Below are 20336 nucleotides of genomic sequence, written 5' to 3'. Positions count from 1 at the left end.
GCTGCCCTTATTTGCAGTTGTGGTAAGCATCTGAGATTTTGATTCTGAAAAACCTTAAAAGGTTAAAAGCTGGCTCATTTTGGGGTTCTTTTCAAGGGTGCTCTGCTGATACCTCACCTAGGTGTTCAAGGGCAGAAACTTGTTCAAGCTCTGAGAAACTTCTAATATCTTTAGAAGTCATAAGATTTGCCTTGAGTCCCCCTCTCTAGCACCCAGGGCAGGGCGCAAGGCAGAGCCTGCTTCCACTGCCTGCCATACTGTAGGCCCCTTGTTCTCACCCTGGCTCATGAGAGGACTACCTGTGACCTCTGTTGGCCAGCAGCCCTTGCATTAGCACCACCATGTCTTGCAGGCAATGGCAGTGCCTTGGTGAGGCTGCTCCAGGAAGGCACCTGCCAGCTCGAGGAGATTGGCTCCTACAGTGAGGAGGAGCTGCAGCACCTGCTGAGGCAGTGTGGGGTCCCCTTCAGGGTGGAGGACTCCAAGGTGAGCACTGGGGCAGGAGAGACTGGAACTTGGGAGTAGGCTGGTGGGGGTTTTTCTGGGCAGGGGTATAAATGCCTGTAACTGGGTGCCTATGTTGGCAGTCTACGAGGCCTGGGAGACAGGCAGCCAAATGGTGACATGCATGTGAGTCCTTTCTCTCCAGTCAGTTTCTCTACTGAAGGTGGTGTGCCCGGACTCTGGCATCAGGAATCCTGGCTCTCCTGATAACTGTGTGCAACCTCAAATAAGCTACCTTACATTTCTGAGCCTCATTTTCCCCATTTGCAAAGTGTAAATAACAAAAATACTGATCTCATGAGGTTGTTGTAAGGAAGGTAGTTTGCACAATATCTGGTTATCACCCATCCTAGCTCTTAGGAAATGGATACTCTTATATCCATAGAGAGTGTGCACATGAGTTTTATCTATATATTATTTACTTCCCTTCGGGCTAATGTGCTGTTGAAAATTTTCTGCTCCATTCAAGTTCAGCCTCAAATGTTGGCTTCTCTTGGAAGTATTCCCTGCCCTGTAAAAGTAGGAAGAACCCAGGCCTCAGAGTCTGGCAGCTGACCATTTTGGCTGACTGTGACCTGGTCCTTTCAGGGCCTCAGGTCCCCGTCTGTACCTAGAGGATGTCGGGCCAGTGAGGCCACAAGGCCCACTCTGGCCTTCGCAGATGAGTCTTCTGTTTCTGGGAATTGAAGGGAACATTCGGTGCTACACACCAGGCCTGGTTCTTAGCATTTACTGCTGTTCTTTTTTATCTCATCCTTCTGCTCCAGGACCAGCTCTGCTTCTCCTTGTTGGCTCTCTATAAATCTGTACAGAATGGAGCCAGAGCTAGACAGCCCCCACCTCATCTTACAGGGGGTAAAATCTATAAGATGTGCCCCCATCAGGTAAGAGGCTGATAGGGAGGAGCAGGAGTAAGTTTCTTCAGGTCAGATCGCCTACACAGAGGATCTGACAGACCCAGGTCATCCTGTGGGAGCTGGCACTCAGTCACTGGGCAGCTGTGGCTTAGGTGCAACTGTTTGAGCTAGGCAGAGAGCCTGAGTCAGCATCAGTGAGCACTTCCTAAGTACCTTACCAGGTGCTGGCCTCTCCCTAGCTGTTGAGGCTACAAAGGTGAGCAGTGAAGCTGTCATTCCTCCCTCGTGGACCTCATCTTGGTGGGGATCTAAAGTCACCACGGCTCTGGCAGTAGCTCTGAAGGAACTAGACAAGTCCTGAGGTAGAAAGTAACAGAGAGCGACCTGCTTCCCATGGGCCTGCCAGACAAGGCTGCGAGTCCCAGTGATGAGCTAGGAAAGAAATATGCCAACAGAGGGAAGGTGACCATGCAGTCTTGAGAAGGGAAGCCTGGGAGCCAAGAGGAGGAGAGGAGAGGGGTCACCAGCGGCCACATCGAATGGAGCTTTGCAGGCCGTGGTAACAGTTTGGATTCCTGCTAGAGTGATGAGGGACCCATTGCACAGTTTTGAATGGGAAGTGGGGTGGTCATGGTCTCATTTTTGTTTTAAGACATGGTCTGTGGAGAGAGTGGACAGGATAAGCACCGGGTAGCTCACGCACCATGTGACAGAGTAGAGCCAGGCATATACTGGTATAGAAAATCCCCTGAACCAGTACCAAATGGGGAAGAGAGGGTTTAGCAGAGCCACCAGTTCACTGAGGTGTGTGCTTGGGCAGGGCGATGAGTTGTCAAGAGAATGGGTTCTCAGCTCCTTTGACAAAAGTCTGTCTGAGGGCGATGCTCACTGCTTTATCCTGGAGATGAGAGCCTGCTTACAGGGTTGTGTGCATGCGAATGGGGAGGCGTCAGAAACACTTGACAGCACAGGGGCGGGAGAGCTGTAGATCTCAGGGCTGAGGCTGGGGAAGCTGTTCTTGGAGGCGATAGCCAGGACTGGTGGGTGAAGGCAGGGAGGCAGAGGCATCGTATGCAGAGCTGCCCAGCAGTGGAGTGGCGCTCAGGGGCCCTGCCAGTGGAGGTGCTTACTAGCCTACTTCAGGGGTTCCCATCTGGGTGGGGGGAAGCTGCTCAAAAATACTGATGCTTAGATCTCACGCCTTGAGGCTTATTTGCATTTGGTATGAGGCCCAGGAACCTCTAATTTTTTTTTTGGTATCATTAATCTACAATTACATGAGGAACATTATGTTTACTAGAGTCCCCCCTTCACCAAGTCCCCCCCACATACCCCATTAGTCACTGTCCATCAGCATAGTGAGATGCTGTAGAATCACTACTTGTCTTCTCTGTGTTGCACAGCCCTCCCTGTGCCCCCCACATTATACGTGCTAATCGTAAGGCCCCCTTTCTTCTTCCCCCCCTTCTCCCTCCCTTCCCACCCATCCTCCCCAGTCCCTTTCCCTTTGGTAACTGTTAGTCTTTCTTGGGTTCTGTGATTCTGCTGCTTTTTTGAGGAACCTCTATTTTTAACCACATCTTAGCTGCTAGTGCTGTGCAGCCAGGAGTGGGAGCCCGGGACTGGATGGTGCTTGGGAGGGCGAAATGGAGGGTGATTTGGAACAGATGCCCGGGGGGCCTTTCACCCTCAGTCAAGGACCAGATACTCCCAACTCTTCTCAGGAGAGCTGGGATGAGCTGGTGACTTCATTTAGGGACATAAGTAGGAGGGTAGTGGAATGTCATGGGCTCTGGCAGGAGGACTTTCACTTCAGTCATGAAATCAGATTGTCATCTTGCTGGGAAGAAGCGGCTGAGGCCTCGGCACTGCCTGCAGCTTGGCCTCTCACCCCTGTGCTCTGCCCCGCCTCCCCCGCCACAGGTGGTCTGTGGCTCCAAGTACCTCGTGCGGGGCGAGAGTGCCCGGGACCACGTGGATCTGCTTGTCTCTTCACGCCATTGGCCTCCTGTCTATGTGGTAGACATGGCCACACCAGTGGCCCTCTGTGCTGACCTCTGCTACCCAGAGCTCACTGACCAGATGTGGGGAAGGAACCAAGGCTGTTTCTCTAGCCCCATGGAGCCGCCCATGGTGAGTTTCCTTCTGAGGAACTAGAATAAATCCTGTGGGCTGGCCACATTTCACCCACTGGTTCTTCGGAAAGGCCTTCTGGGAACAATCACCAGCATCTTTTCCTTCATCAACAATTTGTCTTCAGGCTCTGGAACCAGCATTTACTCCACACATTTTTACTGACCAACCTGTGTGTGTGTGTAAGGCCACAGCATGTCACTTAGTGTGCCCAGGATGTCCCAGATACAAGTATCTCAGGGTCAGCGGGTCACCCTCCAGATAAGCCTAGAAAATTGCCATCTTTGAGAGACATTGTATACACTGACTTACTTACAGTCCAGACCTACCCTGTCTTGGACTTGCCCATTAATAGACTGCATGGCATGCCTGTTGTAATCTAAAGGCACAGCTTAGAAAACACTGACATTACCCCAGTCTCTCCTTTTATTAAAAGCCCCAGAGTGGAAAATGAACTTGTCCAGTCAGGTAGTCCATCTGGCTCTGGAGGTGACCACTGTCACTACCCCTGTTCTCACAGGAGGACATGGAAGCACAGAGGAGGAGGAGGGGGACTTGCCCCAGGAGAGATGATCTGTGGTGAAATGAGGGTTTAATGAAACAGGGCTGACCCACAGCCTTCACTCACCCACCACACAGGTGCTACCTTGGTCATTCCCTCATGTCAAAGTGGCTTCTTATCTCTGCCCTAGAGCACGTCCTGCCCGGAACTCCTGGACCAGCATTATGCCGTGGACATGACAGAGGCTGTGCACTCTTTCCAGCACCCGGTCACCAAGACTGCCACACGACGCATTGTCCATGCAGGCACACAGCCCAGTGCTGGTGACCCCAGTGCTGGGCACCACTCCTTGGCCCTGTGCCCTGAGTTGGCACCCTATGCAACCATCCTGGCCTCCATTGCAGACAGCAAACCAAACAGCGTCCGCCAGCAGCCCATTTCCTTTGACAATGCCACCCACTATTACCTCTACAATCGCCTCATGGACTTCCTCACCAGCCGCGAGATTGTCAACCAGCAGATCCATGACATTGTGCAGAGCTGCCAGCCTGGAGAGGTGGTCATCCGTGACACTCTCTACCGCCTTGGGGTTGCTCAGATCAAGACAGAGGCAGAGGAGGAGGGTGAGGAGGAGGAGGTGGCCGCAGTGGCAGAATAAGCCTGGCTCTTGTACAGGGACTGCACTGTCTCAAGCCATAGTGAGGCCCTTCCCTGGGGCGGATTCATCCAGGGGACAGGTGGGAGCCTTCACCTGTAGTGAAGGCCTCTGATGCTGGGACTTACCAAAGAGCTTCCATTTCCTGAGCACAGGGGCCCCAGGGCCCTTGGTTTTCAACCTCCTGGGGGTCAGGAGAGACACCAGGACACTCTTAATAGCCCTGAGAAAGCACGTGGGGGATGTGTGTGTTTAACAAAGGGAAAGGGAGGCTGAGGGAAGACTGGTAGCTGGTGGTGTCCCTGGGGTCTGCTGCAGGTGAGTGTTGAGGTCCTAGGGTAGGCTACAGTGGAGCTGGCTCTAGGTGGGAAGGCCACTGAGGTGTCTCTTCCCACCCATGAAGAATGATGGATGTCTCAACCCCCATAGCTGCCCAAGTTCTTAGCCTGTTGCCTTTGACTCAGGGCCTTAGGGGCCTCATTTGCTCTAGGTGTCCCTTTGGGCTCTTGGTTGTCTCAGAGGAGGAATGCATTTCCCTCCTGCTCTTCCTGCACCCAAATCGGGAAAGCTGAGGAGGGAGAAATAGCTGCAGCTCTCTTCCAGGACTGCTTCTCTGCCCTGAGCTTTGAGGAAGAGGACCCCCTTCCTCCTTTCCCTGGCCACTGCTGCTGCATCCTACATCCTCTCTGGGCCCTGGACCCTCCCCACAGAGGGGATGTGGCCCAGGGGCATGACGTAACCTGGCGGCAGTAGGAAAAACTCCCTTCTGTGAAGGGGAAGCAGACTGGGCCATAAGGACACAGCAGGACTGGCTCGAGTGCCCAAGGTTTGCTTAGGGCCCAGGAATTGGCCATGTGTTACTTAATTTATTGAGAGGAGTGGAGTAGGTGGCTTTTTTCCCCTCCCTCTTCCCCCAACAAAAATAAAATTTATTAAATTATCTGGTTTTGATGAAGCAAGAGTCAATTCTATGCTGATTGTGTGGGGCACAGTGTCGTTGAGCTTGAGGTTCTGGGCTGGTCACTTGACATGAAGGGGGATGGAAGGAGGTCCCAGGGCATCCACAGGCCCTCGTGTGGCACAGAGAACCATAGCTGGCTGTGTTAATGTTAGTTTAATGACAGAGACATCCCACAGTCTGTTAGTTATAATTAGGCAACCTGGGGAAGTGTGTGCTGCTTTCTTGGTGTGGCCAGCCACACGGGTGCCCTGTCTTCCAGCTCAGAACGATGAGGGGCTAGGCAGACACCCTGAACTTTTAGCTTCCACCTGGCTCATTATAGCAGTACCAGATCCAGGGTGGGTGGCACTGTAGAGAGAAGGCTAGAGGGCAGAGGCTAAGAGATACAATTAGATTCTTACAAGGAGCCACCCTGTTCCAAAGGGCTTGAGCCGGGGGTGGCCTCTGAGCACTTGTCTGGTCTTGTGCTTCACTTGGTTAGAAAGGGTGTTCTCTTGCTAAGACTCAAGGAGCCTTGTTTTCTCAATGTTAGGGCAGCTCCAGGGAACTTCGTAGTCACAAAACCAGCCCATTTCCATTGAGACACGAGGGGAGTGGGGAAGGTTAAGAGTGAGCTGGGGCTTCTACCGGTTGGCATAGCATTGAGAACAGTGGGCAGGGGCTCAGCCTCAGCCTCAGTCCCTGACTGGCAGTGATGGCCCAGGCCCTGGAAACGGTCCTCTCTGACCTCCCATGAATTACACATTCTTGAGTTGTAGAGCTGGGCCAGGCTGTTGAGTGAAACAATGGAGGGCAGAGTCTGTTCTCTCCATGGTACCCCTTCCATAAAGGAGTGGAAGCTCGGAGGAGGGGGCAGGCAGTGGTTCACAGTTGTCACCTCCTCAGCAAAACTGGTAGTTGTTGGGCTGCAGCAGGGGCTGGGCTGCATCTGCCTGCTCACAGCAGGCCAGGTGGTTGCTGGAGCTCTCCTCCCCCGGCTCACTGCCACTGCTGCTCCTGCTGGGCAGGTTGGTATAGGCCTGAGGGCGGGAGAGGGCAGGCAGGTCAGTCCTGATTGCTGGGGCGCAGCTTGCCCTGCCTTAGCCATTGGGAGCCAGCCCCACTCACCCGCTCTCTCCTGCCCACGTGGGCCTGCTCCTGAAGGAGGGAGCAGATCTGCTCGAAGGTGGGTCTGCGGGTGGGCTCCAGGGCCCAGCAGGCCTGCATGATGCCATATCTGAGACAGGAGAGAAACTCCCCATTGGTCTGGGATCCACACACACACGTCCACACCCTAAAGAGTCCTGCCCAGCAGAGGTCCCAAAACCTAGTCAAAAGTGAGCTTCACCCAAGACCTGTGCTAAGTCCTTGACGTGTTATTTCATTTAATCTTCCCAGTAATCCTTGGAGAAAGGTATTTTCAACACACCCATTTTGACAACTGAGACGGGAAAAAGCTCAGAGATGCTATCTCACCCAAGCTCCTAGAACTGAGAAGGGGCACTCTTGCTGCCTGCAGGTAGGTTTGAGAGGTGGGCTGAGAGAGGAATGGCTGGTTGACTGTAGCAAGAGACTAAAGTGGCAGGTGGGCTGAGGGGTGTGCCACAGCTGGGTGTGTCCACCTTGGCAATGAGTGCCTGGGTGGGTCCCGAGGGCAGCTATGTTGAGAGAGTGACTGGGAAGAGATGCAGTGGGTGAGTTCATGGCCAGCTGGCCCCTTCAAAGGTTGCGAGGGCAGGGAACCAGTGAGAGGCAGTAGTAAGGTGGTCAGGAGGCTACGGTGGCTTGCTTGGCTGCACTAAATGAAAAGCTGGCCAGCACCTCCACCAGGACAGAAGAAATGAGAGGAGCATTCCTCAAGGTCATCATAACAGTCCAAGTTAAAAACCTATCATCTGAGTCAGGACCAGCCCCAGTTAAGAGCACTCAGCTTCAAGAACATCCCCCGTGATACCTGGGGAACCAGGGGAACCCTGAACTTGGCAAAAGGGGCTTGTTTTCATCCCCATAGGGGAGAGGAAACCTGGCCCTGGAACATTGTGGACAGAAGGAGTAGGACCATATGCCTTTCCACCCCTTTCAACCAAAGGTGTCCTCCTTCCTCCCTAGGGTCCTTCACTTACATGTTCTTTGGGGCAAACACAGGCTGGGCCATTTGGTATCCATCCTTTACCAGTTTATAGAATTTGCTGTTCACCAGGATGCCAGGGTAGGGGTTCAGCCCTGCGGAGGTCAAGATCATGTAAGAGATCACACTCAGTGTTCGCCTTCCTCTTTCCCTGCGCCCACACATCTCGGTGAGGCTGGATGCGAAGGGCCCTTCCTGGACTACGATAAAGGAACTGCAAAGGGCCTATTACCTAGGCCTCATCACACCATACAGAGAATTCCAGCACAGGCTTTGGAGTAGTTAACAGGAGTGCATGGAAAGCCTAAGCCCAAGTCCCTGTGCCTAGCGCTTCAGAAAGGAGAGCCATGCTTCAAGGATATGCATGTTTCAGACGATGAGGGGCCAACAACACAGTAGGAAGCTGCAATTATGCAAGCTCGCACATGAGGGAACAGCCCAGAAGGAATGCCTCTCGGGGTGAGGGTCTGCCCAACCCACACAAGAGCTGCAAGAATGCCCAGCTTTAAGATGCTTTGTCCACCCCTTCACTCACACTAGCCCTTGTTCTGCCCTGAGCACCAAGCAGCCTTGACTAGCATCCTCCACAAGGTGTAGGATACCAGTTCACCAAACACGAATCAGCCCCAGGCTGAGCCTGCTCTGGTCCAGCAGCTCACCAAGTGAGAAGATCTCCCAGAGGAGGATGCCGTAGGACCAGACATCACTCTGAACCGTGTAGATGCAGTCGAAGATGCTCTCTGGAGCCATCCACTTCACAGGGAGGCGGGCCTGGCACAGCAGACTCCAGTCACATTGGACCCTGTCTCACCATCCCCTCCCCAGCCTGGCCCATGCTTCCCGCTACTCACATTGCCCTTGACGATGTAGTTGGAGTCATTCATGATGTCCCTAGCCAGCCCAAAGTCCCCAATCTTGGCCACACGTCCACTGGTCAGCAGCACGTTCCGGGCTGCCACATCCCGATGGATGCACTAAGTGAAAGCACTGCAGGGTTAGTCTTGTGAGGCCCCTGCCTCCCTGAGCCCAAGGTGCAGGAGGAGCAGCCCGGGCCCCAGGAGGCCTTTGGTCCCCTTTGAAGGAGTGGGCATCCATTGGTCGTGTACCCTGGCTTCTGCCCCTACCTTCTACCAGGACCCGTATCTGAGAAAATTTAATGTGGTCAGGCAGTGCAGCTTTTAGAAACCACCATTACTGTGTCTCTCTGGCCCTGAGCAGCAGGAGCTGACTTAGAACCTGCTGCCCTGTCTGGGCTCAGAAACAATGATCCCTCGTGCTGGGAGCAGCCTCTGGCCCACAGCAGTCACTAATAATAGCAGCTGCCACCTTCAGGGCCTTCCTGTGCCAGGCCCTTCCCTAGGCATCTGTACCCATAATTGTTTTGCTCTAAAATACCCTGCATTTGTGCTCATTTTTGTAGGTGTAGAAACTGAGGCTCAGAGAAATTCAGTAGTTGCTCAAAGTCACACAGCAAGTGGCAGAGCCATCAGTCAAACCCTGGACCCCCCAAGTGCTTTAAGGAGGATGGTCACAGCTCCCACTGTCTGGGTTGAGTATTGAACACACAGTTTCATACCCAACAGCAATTCAGGGAGGTTCTGTTATCCCCACGAGACTGTGCTTTGTGAGGGGACACAACAGTTGTCTCATTCACACTACTGAATAAAAAGGAATAAAGCCTATTTTGGAAACGGGTCCTCCTCAGCCTGCTGTGCACCGGGAAACAGGCTCCTCTCGGGCTGGGGCTCGCTCCCTCCTGGGAACCCTCCAGACACAGCTTTCTCCCTTCACTCTACCCCTACAAGCACTTCAAGGCAGCAAAATGTGTGGCCACCGCTTGCTTGCTCTCTGGCCCTCTGACTCCCCCTCACCCTCCTCACCCTCCCCACGGGCTTCCCTCTCCTCCCTTGTCCTCACCATCCGGCCTCACAGGAGTTCAGCTGCCCCCACCTCCCTGGGTAACCACATGCCAGGACCTGTTCCCAACTCACGTTCTTGGAAGCCAGGAAGGCCATGCCCTGTGCCACCTGGCTCGAGAATTGGAGCAGGTCACACAACTCCAGCAGCCGCCCGTCCTTGTCCGGGTCTGGTGTGGGGAGAGGTATTAGGGCAGCCCCACCACATGCCTGCCTCTCCCTGTCCGGGATCCAGCAGCCCCTCTCCTCCCCAACCCTGGTACCTCCTCACCTTGTTCAGAGTAGGAGTCGTTGGAGGAGGAAGTGGAGACAGGCCTCATCTCCACATAGGTGTCCACACCCTGGCTAGAGAAGCCACTGTCCCTGCAGAAAAGAGAGGGCCAGGGGCAGGTGGGTCCCATCACTGCATTGCCCAGCTCAGGCTTTGACCTCCAGCTGCCCCATGGCCTCTCCCAGTCACTTAGCAGAGAAGGGCAGGGACCTTGGGGTCAACTGGAACAACCTTTCTGACAAGGAACCTCCTGCCATCTGAGTAATCATTGATCTCTGGCCATTCAGGGAGGTAGTTAAACCTGTTCTGTCTTTGGGCAGCTCTGCCTGTTGGTAAGCTCTTCATTGTTCCTAATGCCAATCTGCCCCTGGGATTTTCTTCCTCCTGGTCCTCGCTCTACCCACAGGGACCACGGAAAAGTGGGCTCTCTTTTCCCCTAACAGCTCTGCAGGGACTTGAGCATATTCTAGGGCCCCTTCTTTGATCTCACTCCATTGAGACAGTGGCTCTCACCCCTGGCTTCACTTTAAGATCACCTGGGGAGCTTTTGACGCTCTGCATGCCCAGACCATCTCCAAAACAATACGGGCAAAGCCCAGTCAATTGCACTTGTAAATCTCTCCAGGCAATTCCAGTGTGCAGCCTGAGCTGCAGCCCACTGGTCTAGAATAGTGCTTCTCAAACTAATTCAAGTGCATGTGAATCACCTGGGGAATCTTATTTAAATGCAAATTCTGATTCAGCAGGTCTCCTTGGACCTGAGATTGTGCTTTTCTACAGCTCTCAGGTAATTCCTATGAGCCCGTGCTTTGGGTAGGAGGTAAGTTTGAGAAACACTGCTCTAGATTGAGTAGCCACTACTGCTAATATTTCAAGCAGATATGATTTCTTCATCTCTCGCTGTACTGTTCCCTCTGCAATAGAGAAGTTTACTTGACAATGTCCATACTTGAGTGTTTCCAGAAAGAGCATCATCTTATTTACGGTCTGACCTTGACAAAACCATCCCTTCCCTTGGTCTAGAAACTATACTTCTATTAATGTAGTCTGGGATCCCATTGGCAGGATTGGTTCACAGGCCATTTGCCCTTAAAATCACCCCATTCCATGAATTGCTTCTCCACCTGCAGATCTGAAGATGGAAGCTCATACTTTGGTTCTCACACTTTTGATCTGATCTGGCCTGAGGTTCTAGCCTGCAGAGGCCCAGTATGAGATGCACTCTCAGAGGCCTTGTCAGAGAATTGAAAGAGGAAACGGATCCTGTCAGCCCCCGTATTCAAGGACACTGGATGGAGCGAAATGGCCTCCTTCCTCTTTTGCCTCCTCAGGCTTGGCAGTTGGCTAGGGTGGGGAACCAGTATGCATCCTTCTTGTTCTGATCCTGTCCCAGCCCCCAGCATCCTGGCTTGGAGGCCCCCACAGGTTCCAAGACCAAGTCTTCCAGGAGGGCGGTGTGGCTCAGGTGAGTACTGGACCAGGAGTCAGGAGAGCAGAATTCTAGCCCAGGCTCCACCTCTGCCCTGAAGGATGAGTGACGGGAAACTGGCCACTTCCTCTCTGGTTCCCCATGTGGCTCTGTCCATCTGCCTTTGGGTGGCTTCCAGCAATCACAGCATTACAAAATAACTACTGAGCAGAAAAGACCTTGAGAGGTTTGATCTGTGATGGCTTTCCTGGGGAAACAGGCCAGAGTAGACCCGGGACCTGGCTGCAGTCATGCTGTTTTGACCCTTCTTACCCAGCAACCAACACACTGTCCCCACCTTTGTGCTGCTGGGGACAAAGAGTGCTCTGTAGCCCCCAACAGCATGAACCCTGGGAGAAACAGGGTGATTATCCCCAAGAGCTGCCCATCTCTAGCTCGGACCCCAAACAAATCATGGTTGAGCTTTACATACATTAAAGTGATGATTTCATTAATGCCTGTCTTTACTAGACTATGAGCTGCCTGTATTTGCCCTCGATACTCCTAGCACATAGTAAGTGCTCAATATTTCTTGGATGATGGGAATAGGAAGTAGAAAAACTGAGTTCCCCATATAACTTGGGGTGGCTACTCCCCACAGCACAGATGAGAGTGTGAGAGTCGCACAACTACCCAACCTTAGCTGGCTTTGGGGACACCTGGGGGACCCACCTCCCAGTCCTGGCCCACTTTTTGCCTTGCAAGGGTACTACCTGTGGACATATTTCTTCTCCGGGTGGATGTTCTTGTAGCTGGTGCCCACCTCAGGGTCCTGGCTGGGACTCAGGCTGGGCTCCAGCATGGCCTCAGCCTGCCTTCGCAGAAAGTTGAGCAGGTCGCCATAGCAACAGTACTCAGTGATGACCAGGACAGGGCCTAGAGCAGCCAGGAGAGTAGGGTGAGTGTAGCCCTTACCCCATTCCCCCAACAGGAACAGGAACATAGGGGCAGGGGTCGTGAGGCACCCTGGACTGGGACTCAGGACCACATTCTAGACCATCTGTGAGCAGCTTTCTCTGCTTTCTATGGCTCAGTAACCCTTCTGTCTAAAGTAGAGGAATCTCAAAAAAACTGTAGCCAAAGAATGTTTTTTCAAAAGTAAGTCTGGTAGTTCCATAGAGGTCAAAGCTTTAATAGAAGAGGATGGGATGGACTGGAAGTCCAACAGGCTCTGGGGCTCGTCTGTGGACCCTGCAGTGAGTGTCCAGTTGTCTTTGGGTGGGGGCTTCTTAAAAGGTAGATTTGGGGGCTTCAGACCCACAGAATCAGACCCCCTAGAGCAATGCCCAGGAATCTGCACTCTTATTTCCTTCTCTGTGTGACTCTTGATGCCCACCGATGTCTGAAAACCACTTCTCAGAGCTCACAGAACTGTCTATCATCTGTAAGCAGCTTCTGACCAGCCCAGCATCTGGCCTAGGAATTTAAGGGATTCTACCTTCACTTGGAGAAGATGGGAAGGGTAAGATGGAGGGAGGTGACCCTAGGGCCCTCAGACACCCAAGAGGCTCCAGAAGCATGGGCCTCTGTGCCTGACAGGGCCCCTCACCTCCATGGGTGCAGGCTCCCAGCAGGTTGACAATGTTCTCATGCTGGCCCAAGTGACTCATGATCTTCAGTTCTGACATGAGGGCCTCCTTCTCATCAGCGTGGGCCGTGGCTGGAAGGTGGGGCCATAGGTCTCCCAGATGGAGAGGGCAGGACATGGAAAGCCACACAGGAAGCACCCAGGGGAGTAAGCAGGGGGCACCCCAAAGCGATCAAAGGCCAAAAGAAGGAGAAGGAGAAATGCAGACACACAGATGGGGGTCAGGGGAAGAGAGAGGAGAGATGGCTTATAACTAAGCTGGTCTTGGGTGGCAGGAAGCCAAGCTATGGCCAGGCTGTGATCCAGGCTGGCCTCTGAGCACCCTTCCTCCTTGGGGCTCAGTCAGAAGCCCCTCCACACCCAGGAGTTAGAGGGAGCGGAGAGCTCACAAAGGAAACCAAGAGTCTTTACCCCAATCCCAGGTTCTGTCCCCCAGTCTCTGACAGGCGGAAAATGTGAGTGATGCCTCTTGTGACAGGGTAGGCCCTCCACTAGTGCACACCACCTCCCACCTGTCCCACAAATGCCCCAAGACCTTCTCCTCACACTTGAGCATCTTCACAGCCACCTTCAAGACAGCATCTTCCTTGCCCAGACCAAAGGCTGTGGCCTCTACCACCTTCCCAAAGGCGCCGGCTCCAAGGGTCTTTCCTGCCACACACACACAGGCTCCTTAGATCCCAGGGCACCAGAGAGCCCACCCTCTGAGGGCCCACAGGCTCCCTGTAGCCCTTGCCGGCCCTGTGGTGGGAGGGCAAGGTGGGTGCTGCAATCCCATCTCACCAAACTGCAGGTTGTTTCGGGGGAACTCCCACTTCTCATTGTAGGGCAGCTGGGTGGGGTCGATGAAGGTGTAATTGTTGCCCTCATAGCTCTCAATGATCTTCCAGCGTACCTGGTATTTGGGCTTCTGCAGGGGAAGAGAGAAAGTGTGTGTCAGCTGGGCCTGGCAGGTGGGTCTCAGATCTCACCCCCGATCCCCAGAGTAAGGGGTGTGGCAGTCCTGTGACATGGCTGGAGGAGGCAAGCTGTGGCTCTAGACGTGGTGAGAGAGGCCATGCCACTTCATGCCCATGGCCCTGAGATCCCTGTGTTTTCTTAGCTTAGCCTCACAGTGTCCCTTCTCCAAGCCTCAGTTACCCTATCAGTGTAGTGGAAACCTTGGACAGGATCACCTCTGGGGGCCTTGATAGCTCTGATAATTTGGTAATTCCTGAGCCAGAAAGGAGCGTGGAACCTGAGACCCATTCATCCATCCTCCTATCCAAATATTATTTGTTTTTATCTTTAATTGTGGTAAGATACATGTAACATAAAATTTACCGTCTCAGCCATTTCTGAGTGTACCATTCAGTAGTGTTAAGTGCATTTACATTGCTGTGTAACCATCTCCAGAACTCTTTTCATCTTGAAAGACTGAAACTCCATACTCATTAATGACTCCTACATTCCCCAGCCCCAAGCCACTAGCTCCTGACTCCAACTGCTCTGGGTGCCTCATTTAATTGAGATCATGCACTATTTGTCCTTTTGTGACTGGCTTCTTTTCATTCAGTATGTCTTCAGGGTTCATCCACGTTGTAGCATGTGTCAGAATTTCCTTCCTTTTCAAGGCTGAATAATATTCCAATCCACATATTTCACTGAGCACCTATTTGTGCCAGGCACATTAATTCGGGATTGAACAAGACAAAGCCCTGCTTCCGTGGAGTCTACATTTTCGTGGCTGAGATATTCAACTCAAACAAATACATATGCAGGGAATTTTCAAATAGTGCCATGAAGAAACTAAAGCAGGGAAATGGGCTAGAGAGTGACGGATACAACTGAAGGTAAGTCAGGGAAGGCCCCTGAGGAGAACAGAGGGAGGCAGCCATCTGGTCACCTGAGGGGGCACTTTGCAGGCACAGTGAGCAGCAGGTAGAGAGGCCTGGAGGCAGGAAAGGTCCCAGCAAGTTCGTCAGACTGGAAGTTGCCCGTGTGGCTTGAGGGGTGTGGGGGAGGTTCAGAGACAGGGAGGTCGTTAAGGCTGTGGTAAGTGAGTAGATTCCCTCCTAACTGCAGTACAAGCCCTTACATCTTGATGCAGGTGAGTGACACAGCTGACTGTGCATTGGTAAACTTGGGAGAAAGAGAGGGGGTCTGTGGGGAAGAGGGGTCCTGCCCACAAGGCAGGTGAACGCCCCGAGGACCTGGGCTCCCTTCAGGCTTTCCATGCTGTTTGGGAGCAGCCAGCAGGGACAAGTGATCTGGGGAAGCAAGGAGGAGAAGCAGCTGCCTCTGTTTCCTGCCCAGGGTGGCAGCTGCCCCGGGGCATCAGGCCAGGGGGTGCCTGTGAAGTGCTGATGGAAGACAGAGTTTAGGTGGAAAGGAAGCTGGGCCTGGGTGCTGGAAGACACTGAGGCCCTGGGTCAGCAGTCCCGCTCTCTTTCCTGTCAGCCCTTGGGACAGGGACCAACTGGGCTTTGCTTAGCAGCTGGGCTCCTTCATGGGGCACCCAGCTCCGAGGAGCTAAGGGGGGTATGAGTGGGTGGAGGACTGGGGAGGAGGGCAACCTGGGGCTGCGAGCCTCGCTGGTTAAAAGACTGGTTAAGATGACTCCAGGTAGCTGTGGGGAAGAGCTTCCAGATGGTATTGTAAGAGAAAAGACTGCACTTAGACCCAAGAAAGAACTTCCAGGTGCTGATTCAGGAAGGGAGTCTACAGGTAAACTTAAGAAAGTATGTATTATGGCTTGGGAGGAAAGTTTGAAATGGGACAGGAGGAGGAACTTTCTGAGTCTCAGAGGATTCAAACCCTGTGCACGGGTGCCTTCCCAACCCAAAAGACGGAGACAGAGTCAGGAGGGGATTCTCTGACCGCTCCGGGCCACTTCCATCCCCAGGAACCTCTGTGGCTAAGGCTGTTTCTTGTCCTCACCACTTCTTCCTCTGGCCCTGCAGCTGGGCCTGAGTCAGCCCCTGCCCCAGGCCAGGCAGGGGGTAGTGAGGAAAGGGAGCAGATCAAAGGAGCAGGACATTGGCTGGCTGGGATCTCTAAGTCCCAGACTCTGTCTGCAGGAGGGGCAGCTGTCTCTCCCTTGCCTCAGGCACCCCTGCCCCAATTCTTGGGAGGTAGCCACGGACCAGAACACAGCCTCTGCCTGCCCTGGAGAGGGCTCCTGTGTGGCTTCTTGGAGTTTCTACCCAAACGGTCCTCTCCTAAAGCAGAGCTCTTCCAGGGAGGTCAAGCTGGGCATTTAATGATCTAGTAGTAGTTGTATGATAGCAGCGAGTCCTCCTTGAGTACACCCATGCCTGGGAACTTAGCAGATGCATGGGTGATCAGGGAGCTTACCCCACACTCGGTGTGTGCATGTCGTTCATCGCACACAACAGGCCCAGGCCCACCTGCAACTTCCCCTTGGCAACAGAGGTGAGCAGGGAGACATCACTCAACCCTCCTCATCTTAAGTCTGCTGGTTCTGGGAGGATGGATATTCTTGAGGGAAGGTGACAACTTCAATAATTCCCACTGGGGATCTTGGGGACCTTCCTTGGTCCACTTCCAATATGTCCCCTGACCCCAGAGCTCAGTTCTGACCCCAGAATCCCAGCCTTTGCTCCTCCCTGCCTCATCCTTTCCTCTCTGCATCCCTCCTCTTTCCAGTCTGCTAACTTCTGCCTTTTCTCTCCCCCCTCGGCCTTCCCTGTGGTCTCTTTGGGGGCCAGAAAGACAATGACTCAGCCCTGAGGCAGAAACAACCCTTCCCTCAGTGGGCCACCCCTCACCCCAGGCATGGGCACTGAGGACCAGCCAGGTTGAGTCCCCAGTGAAGTGGCAAATCTCAGAACCCCATGGGGCAAAGCAGAGAATTGGACAGAGTGCATTGAGGCAGGGGCATAACCATCTTGGCCCCTCAAGGACTTGTCCCAAAGGATACCCTCCTTCTCTTAGCTTTGGGTGGGTTCAGGACAGTTGAATTTCCTGTATGGGAAACAAGGTGACTGGGAGTACATGTTCCAAAAATGATCCCACAGAGAGAGGGTAAGACGTCCCCAAACCACTGCTGTGTAAGGGGGCTGGGCATTCAGAGGCAGAAAGGGCTGGTCGGGGAACTGGGCCCTTCTCTGGAATCTGCAGAGCTGTCCTGGGCAGAGAAAGCAGCTCTGCAGGGCACTGGGAGGCAGTTTTCAGCTCCATATAAGGAAGAACTTTGCAACAGAGCTGCCCAGAGAGGGAATGGGCAGCCACAAGAGTGAGGTAGGTCCTGTCCCTAGAGGTAGGCCAGCAGGGCCCAACAGGCACGTTGGCTGTGTAGTCAGTCGGGAGATGCCCAGCGTTGGACCTCCTCAAATCCCACAGTGGGTGGGCTGACTCGGGTTCCCCAGTTAACTTCCTTCTGGGATGAGGGTGTGCAGCTTCCCTGCTGAGCGCTCTGTGCCCAGAACCCTGCTGAGTCTGTCTGCGTTACATCATTGGATGCTCACAGCAACCCGGTGGGGTGACTGCCATTACTAACATTTCACAGAAGGAGAAACAAGGGCTTGAACAAGGCTTAGAAATGAACTTCCCATCCAACTTCCAACCTCGGGCTCATAAACTGGACCACCAGTAGGCTCTTAGAATGTCAGAGGAGGGCTAAGTTACCAGTCTCCTGGTACATGTGGGGAAACTGAGGACCAGAGAGGGCAGTGTGAGTCAGCCAAGGTAATAGGGCAAAACAGTGGTAGAGCAGGACCCAGACCCCCAAAGTCTTGGTCTGGGGCTGTGGTTTCTTGCAGGGGCAGGGGTTGCACTTGGAGCCGGCTCTTCATGCAACGTGCTGACATGAGCATGGAGAGCTGATTCCATGGGCCCCTGGGGGTCCCCCACATCCCATCTGCCCCGTCTACTCTAAGTGGTCTTCTCATACTCGAACCCCCAAGGCAAGGTGTAGAGAAGAAAAGGCAGCCAAGGGGGCCTACCAGGTGGGTCAACTACAGCTGAATCTTCGCTCCCTTGTTCAAACCCACTGATGGTCCTGAGCCCACAGCATGGGGCTCAGCCTCTAGGACCCCAGCGTTTCCCCACCTGCCTCCTCTCGCAAGCACTCACCTTGGTTTCCCCCATGCTTCAGCAATACCTTCCCCTGAGTCTCTTCTCCCCTTTAAGCCCCATCCTCCAAGGCGTGTCCCACCCACAGCAATCCGCCTTCTCCAAGCAGACTTCATTCCCCACCAGTACAAGAGAGCTCTCCACCCCTGGCCTCCCTCAGCCTCTGGCCTGGCCCTTTGGGTGTCTGATTACACTGGGCGTCCTCTTGGCTGCAGGGAGGCAGCTGGGCCAGGTGGTGGAGGCTGCAGGCCCCACTTAATGAGAGGCCCCTGGAACCCTGAGTCCGATTTTTTGCCATAATGGAGCCTCAGTTTCCTTATTGTAAAATGCTGGCTGATAGAATTTGCGTCTGGTTTGTCATGAGAGTAAAATAAGATGATTCAATGTTATACATAATTGTTAAAATTACAGCTTTTTAAAAAACAGCCTCTGCCATTGACCAGCTGTACATCAAGGCAACTGTCTCAATCTCTCAGAACTTTAACTTCTGACTCTGTAAAATGGGGTTAGTGATATATCTACATGCCATGGCTGTCGTGGGCATTAAATGAGAGGATGTAGGTAACACGCTTCATAAAAATGTCCCTAAAATCGCTGCTGCTGATTGGGTATACAGAGTGACAGGCTATACACTGACTATCAACATGTAATAAGTGGCAGCTTTGATTAATAACAATATTACACAATGAGGAGGAGGAGGAGGAGGATCAGGCCTTCCTTCTCCACTAGACCACCAACCCCCTGATGGGGGGAATACAGGCCTGGCCCTGTGATGGCCTCTGTGTGTGCCTGGAAGCCCCGGCTGGGACAGGATCCCGTGTTCACCCTCTCTAGAGCCCTATTCCTCACCCCGTATCATTTTTTGCTCTGTAATCCATGCCCTCGCTTTCCTGGTTATTTGATTAGTGACCATCTCCTCACTAGACAGTGGACCCTATGAGGGTTCTAACCTCCTAGGGCTGTACGAGGTCATTGAGATAATGCCTGTGAGGAGCTTAGCACAGTGCCTGGCACAGAGCCTCAGAGGCCCGAATTTTGGCTCACCCAGCACCCAGCCACTCAAGTTGGCATGCAGTAGTTGCCCACTAATGACTGGCTGACAGAGTAAGTGGGTGTTTGGGGACTGAGGGGTGGACCTGCATAGCCTATGTGAGGGTCCAGCTCTTTCGGGTGCCTGGCTGCCCCCTGCCCTGCCCATGCTTACCTGCTTGTACTTGTAAAAAAGCACCAAGAGGAGCAGAAGCAGGAAGGCCATGATGGCCATGCAGGCAGCCAGCACTGGAGTGAAGAGGGGCTCATCAGGGGGCTGCAGGCGGGCTCCTAGAAGGGGCGGGGCAGAGGAGTGAGCCAGCAAGCAGGGGAGGCCTCTGAGACCCGCACGGAGATCAGGCCAGTGCACTGCCTGGAACCCAGCAGGTGCTCAGATGCTGTTGACTGAACAAAATGTCCTTGCATCTGGAAGCCCTGAGAGCCTCAGATAGCCTTCCTGCAGGCCCTCCCCAGCCAGGAGCAGAGAGGACAGGCCCTCTAGCTCTGCTCATACCCAGCCCCAAACCCTGCCCAGAGTCACAGCCTTGTGGCTGGGGAGCCCCTCAGGTCACAGAGTCCCACCCCCAGCCAGTACAGGGAGCCTCTGCAACAGCCTTAGTGCTCAGCCATGGCTTGTGTGCACATGTACGCACACACGCATACACCCACAGGGATGAGAGTTCACCACCTATGCCTCTGGGCAGCTTGGACAGAAAGATCTTTCAGCGTTTAGACTGAAATCTGCCTTCCCAGTATTTCCCTGCAGATTCCCTGAGTGTCCTTTGGAACCACAGAGACTTTTGAGGGTCTGAAAGCCAGGTTCATAGCCTCCTCTAGGTCTCCTCTTCCCAGATCAATAATCTTAGCTCTCTCAACATTTCTACCACTTTTCCCAGATCAACAGAGTGGGTCTGAGGCCAAATCTCACCTCTTCCACTTAAGAGGTATGTGACCCTGAGCCTGTGACTTCTCCCAAAGCCAAAGGTTCACCACCTCCAAAGTGGGAAGGAAAATAGTACTAACCTCCTAGAGCTGTATGAAGTTCATTGAGATAATGCCTGCGAAGAGCTTAGCACCAGTGTAAGCACCCACTGAACTGGTGGTATATTGTTGTTATTATATGACCATGAGCAGTGAGACTGAGAGCAGCTGCAGGCAGCTGCAGGTGGGGTCTGGCCTTGGCAGCTGTGAGGAGACCTTTGGTCAGGAGGGCTTGGAGTTGGACCCAGAGAGGTAGAACTCAGTATGGCTGGGGTCTGCTCCACATTG

The 20336-nt window shown here is 53.5% G+C and overlaps 2 protein-coding genes across 6 annotated transcripts in view; one reads left to right on the top strand and one right to left on the bottom strand.

Annotated features, from left to right (window-relative positions):
• The window catches only part of HMGXB3 (HMG-box containing 3), a 58449-nt gene extending 52852 nt beyond the window's left edge, over positions 1-5597 (top strand). For 4 of the 5 annotated variants that reach the window (XM_036881543.2, XM_036881542.2, XM_036881539.2 and 1 more), the window contains 4 exons: positions 353-486; positions 1272-1388; positions 3285-3494; positions 4187-5597. In XM_036881543.2, the coding sequence (XP_036737438.2) occupies positions 353-486; positions 1272-1388; positions 3285-3494; positions 4187-4654 (929 nt within the window). In that variant the 3' untranslated portion in view covers positions 4655-5597. The remainder of the gene's footprint in view (positions 1-352; positions 487-1271; positions 1389-3284; positions 3495-4186) is intronic. The other variant, XM_036881540.2, reaches the window with a different exon arrangement.
• A 152-nt stretch (positions 5598-5749) lies between these two features.
• The window catches only part of CSF1R (colony stimulating factor 1 receptor), a 28017-nt gene continuing 13430 nt past the window's right edge, over positions 5750-20336 (bottom strand). Inside the window, exons 10-21 of the mRNA XM_036881546.2 lie at positions 19243-19358; positions 13746-13872; positions 13509-13613; positions 12924-13034; positions 12088-12250; positions 9907-9998; positions 9711-9805; positions 8571-8693; positions 8379-8490; positions 7715-7814; positions 6720-6828; positions 5750-6631 (exon numbers count right to left, since the gene is read on the bottom strand). Of these exons, the coding sequence (XP_036737441.2) occupies positions 6494-6631; positions 6720-6828; positions 7715-7814; positions 8379-8490; positions 8571-8693; positions 9711-9805; positions 9907-9998; positions 12088-12250; positions 12924-13034; positions 13509-13613; positions 13746-13872; positions 19243-19358 (1391 nt within the window). The 3' untranslated portion in view covers positions 5750-6493. The remainder of the gene's footprint in view (positions 6632-6719; positions 6829-7714; positions 7815-8378; positions 8491-8570; positions 8694-9710; positions 9806-9906; positions 9999-12087; positions 12251-12923; positions 13035-13508; positions 13614-13745; positions 13873-19242; positions 19359-20336) is intronic.

The sequence above is a fragment of the Manis pentadactyla genome, chromosome 2 (assembly GCF_030020395.1).
Source record: "Manis pentadactyla isolate mManPen7 chromosome 2, mManPen7.hap1, whole genome shotgun sequence".
Taxonomy (NCBI): domain Eukaryota; kingdom Metazoa; phylum Chordata; class Mammalia; order Pholidota; family Manidae; genus Manis; species Manis pentadactyla.
This window is presented reverse-complemented; position numbering and strand designations above follow the sequence as displayed.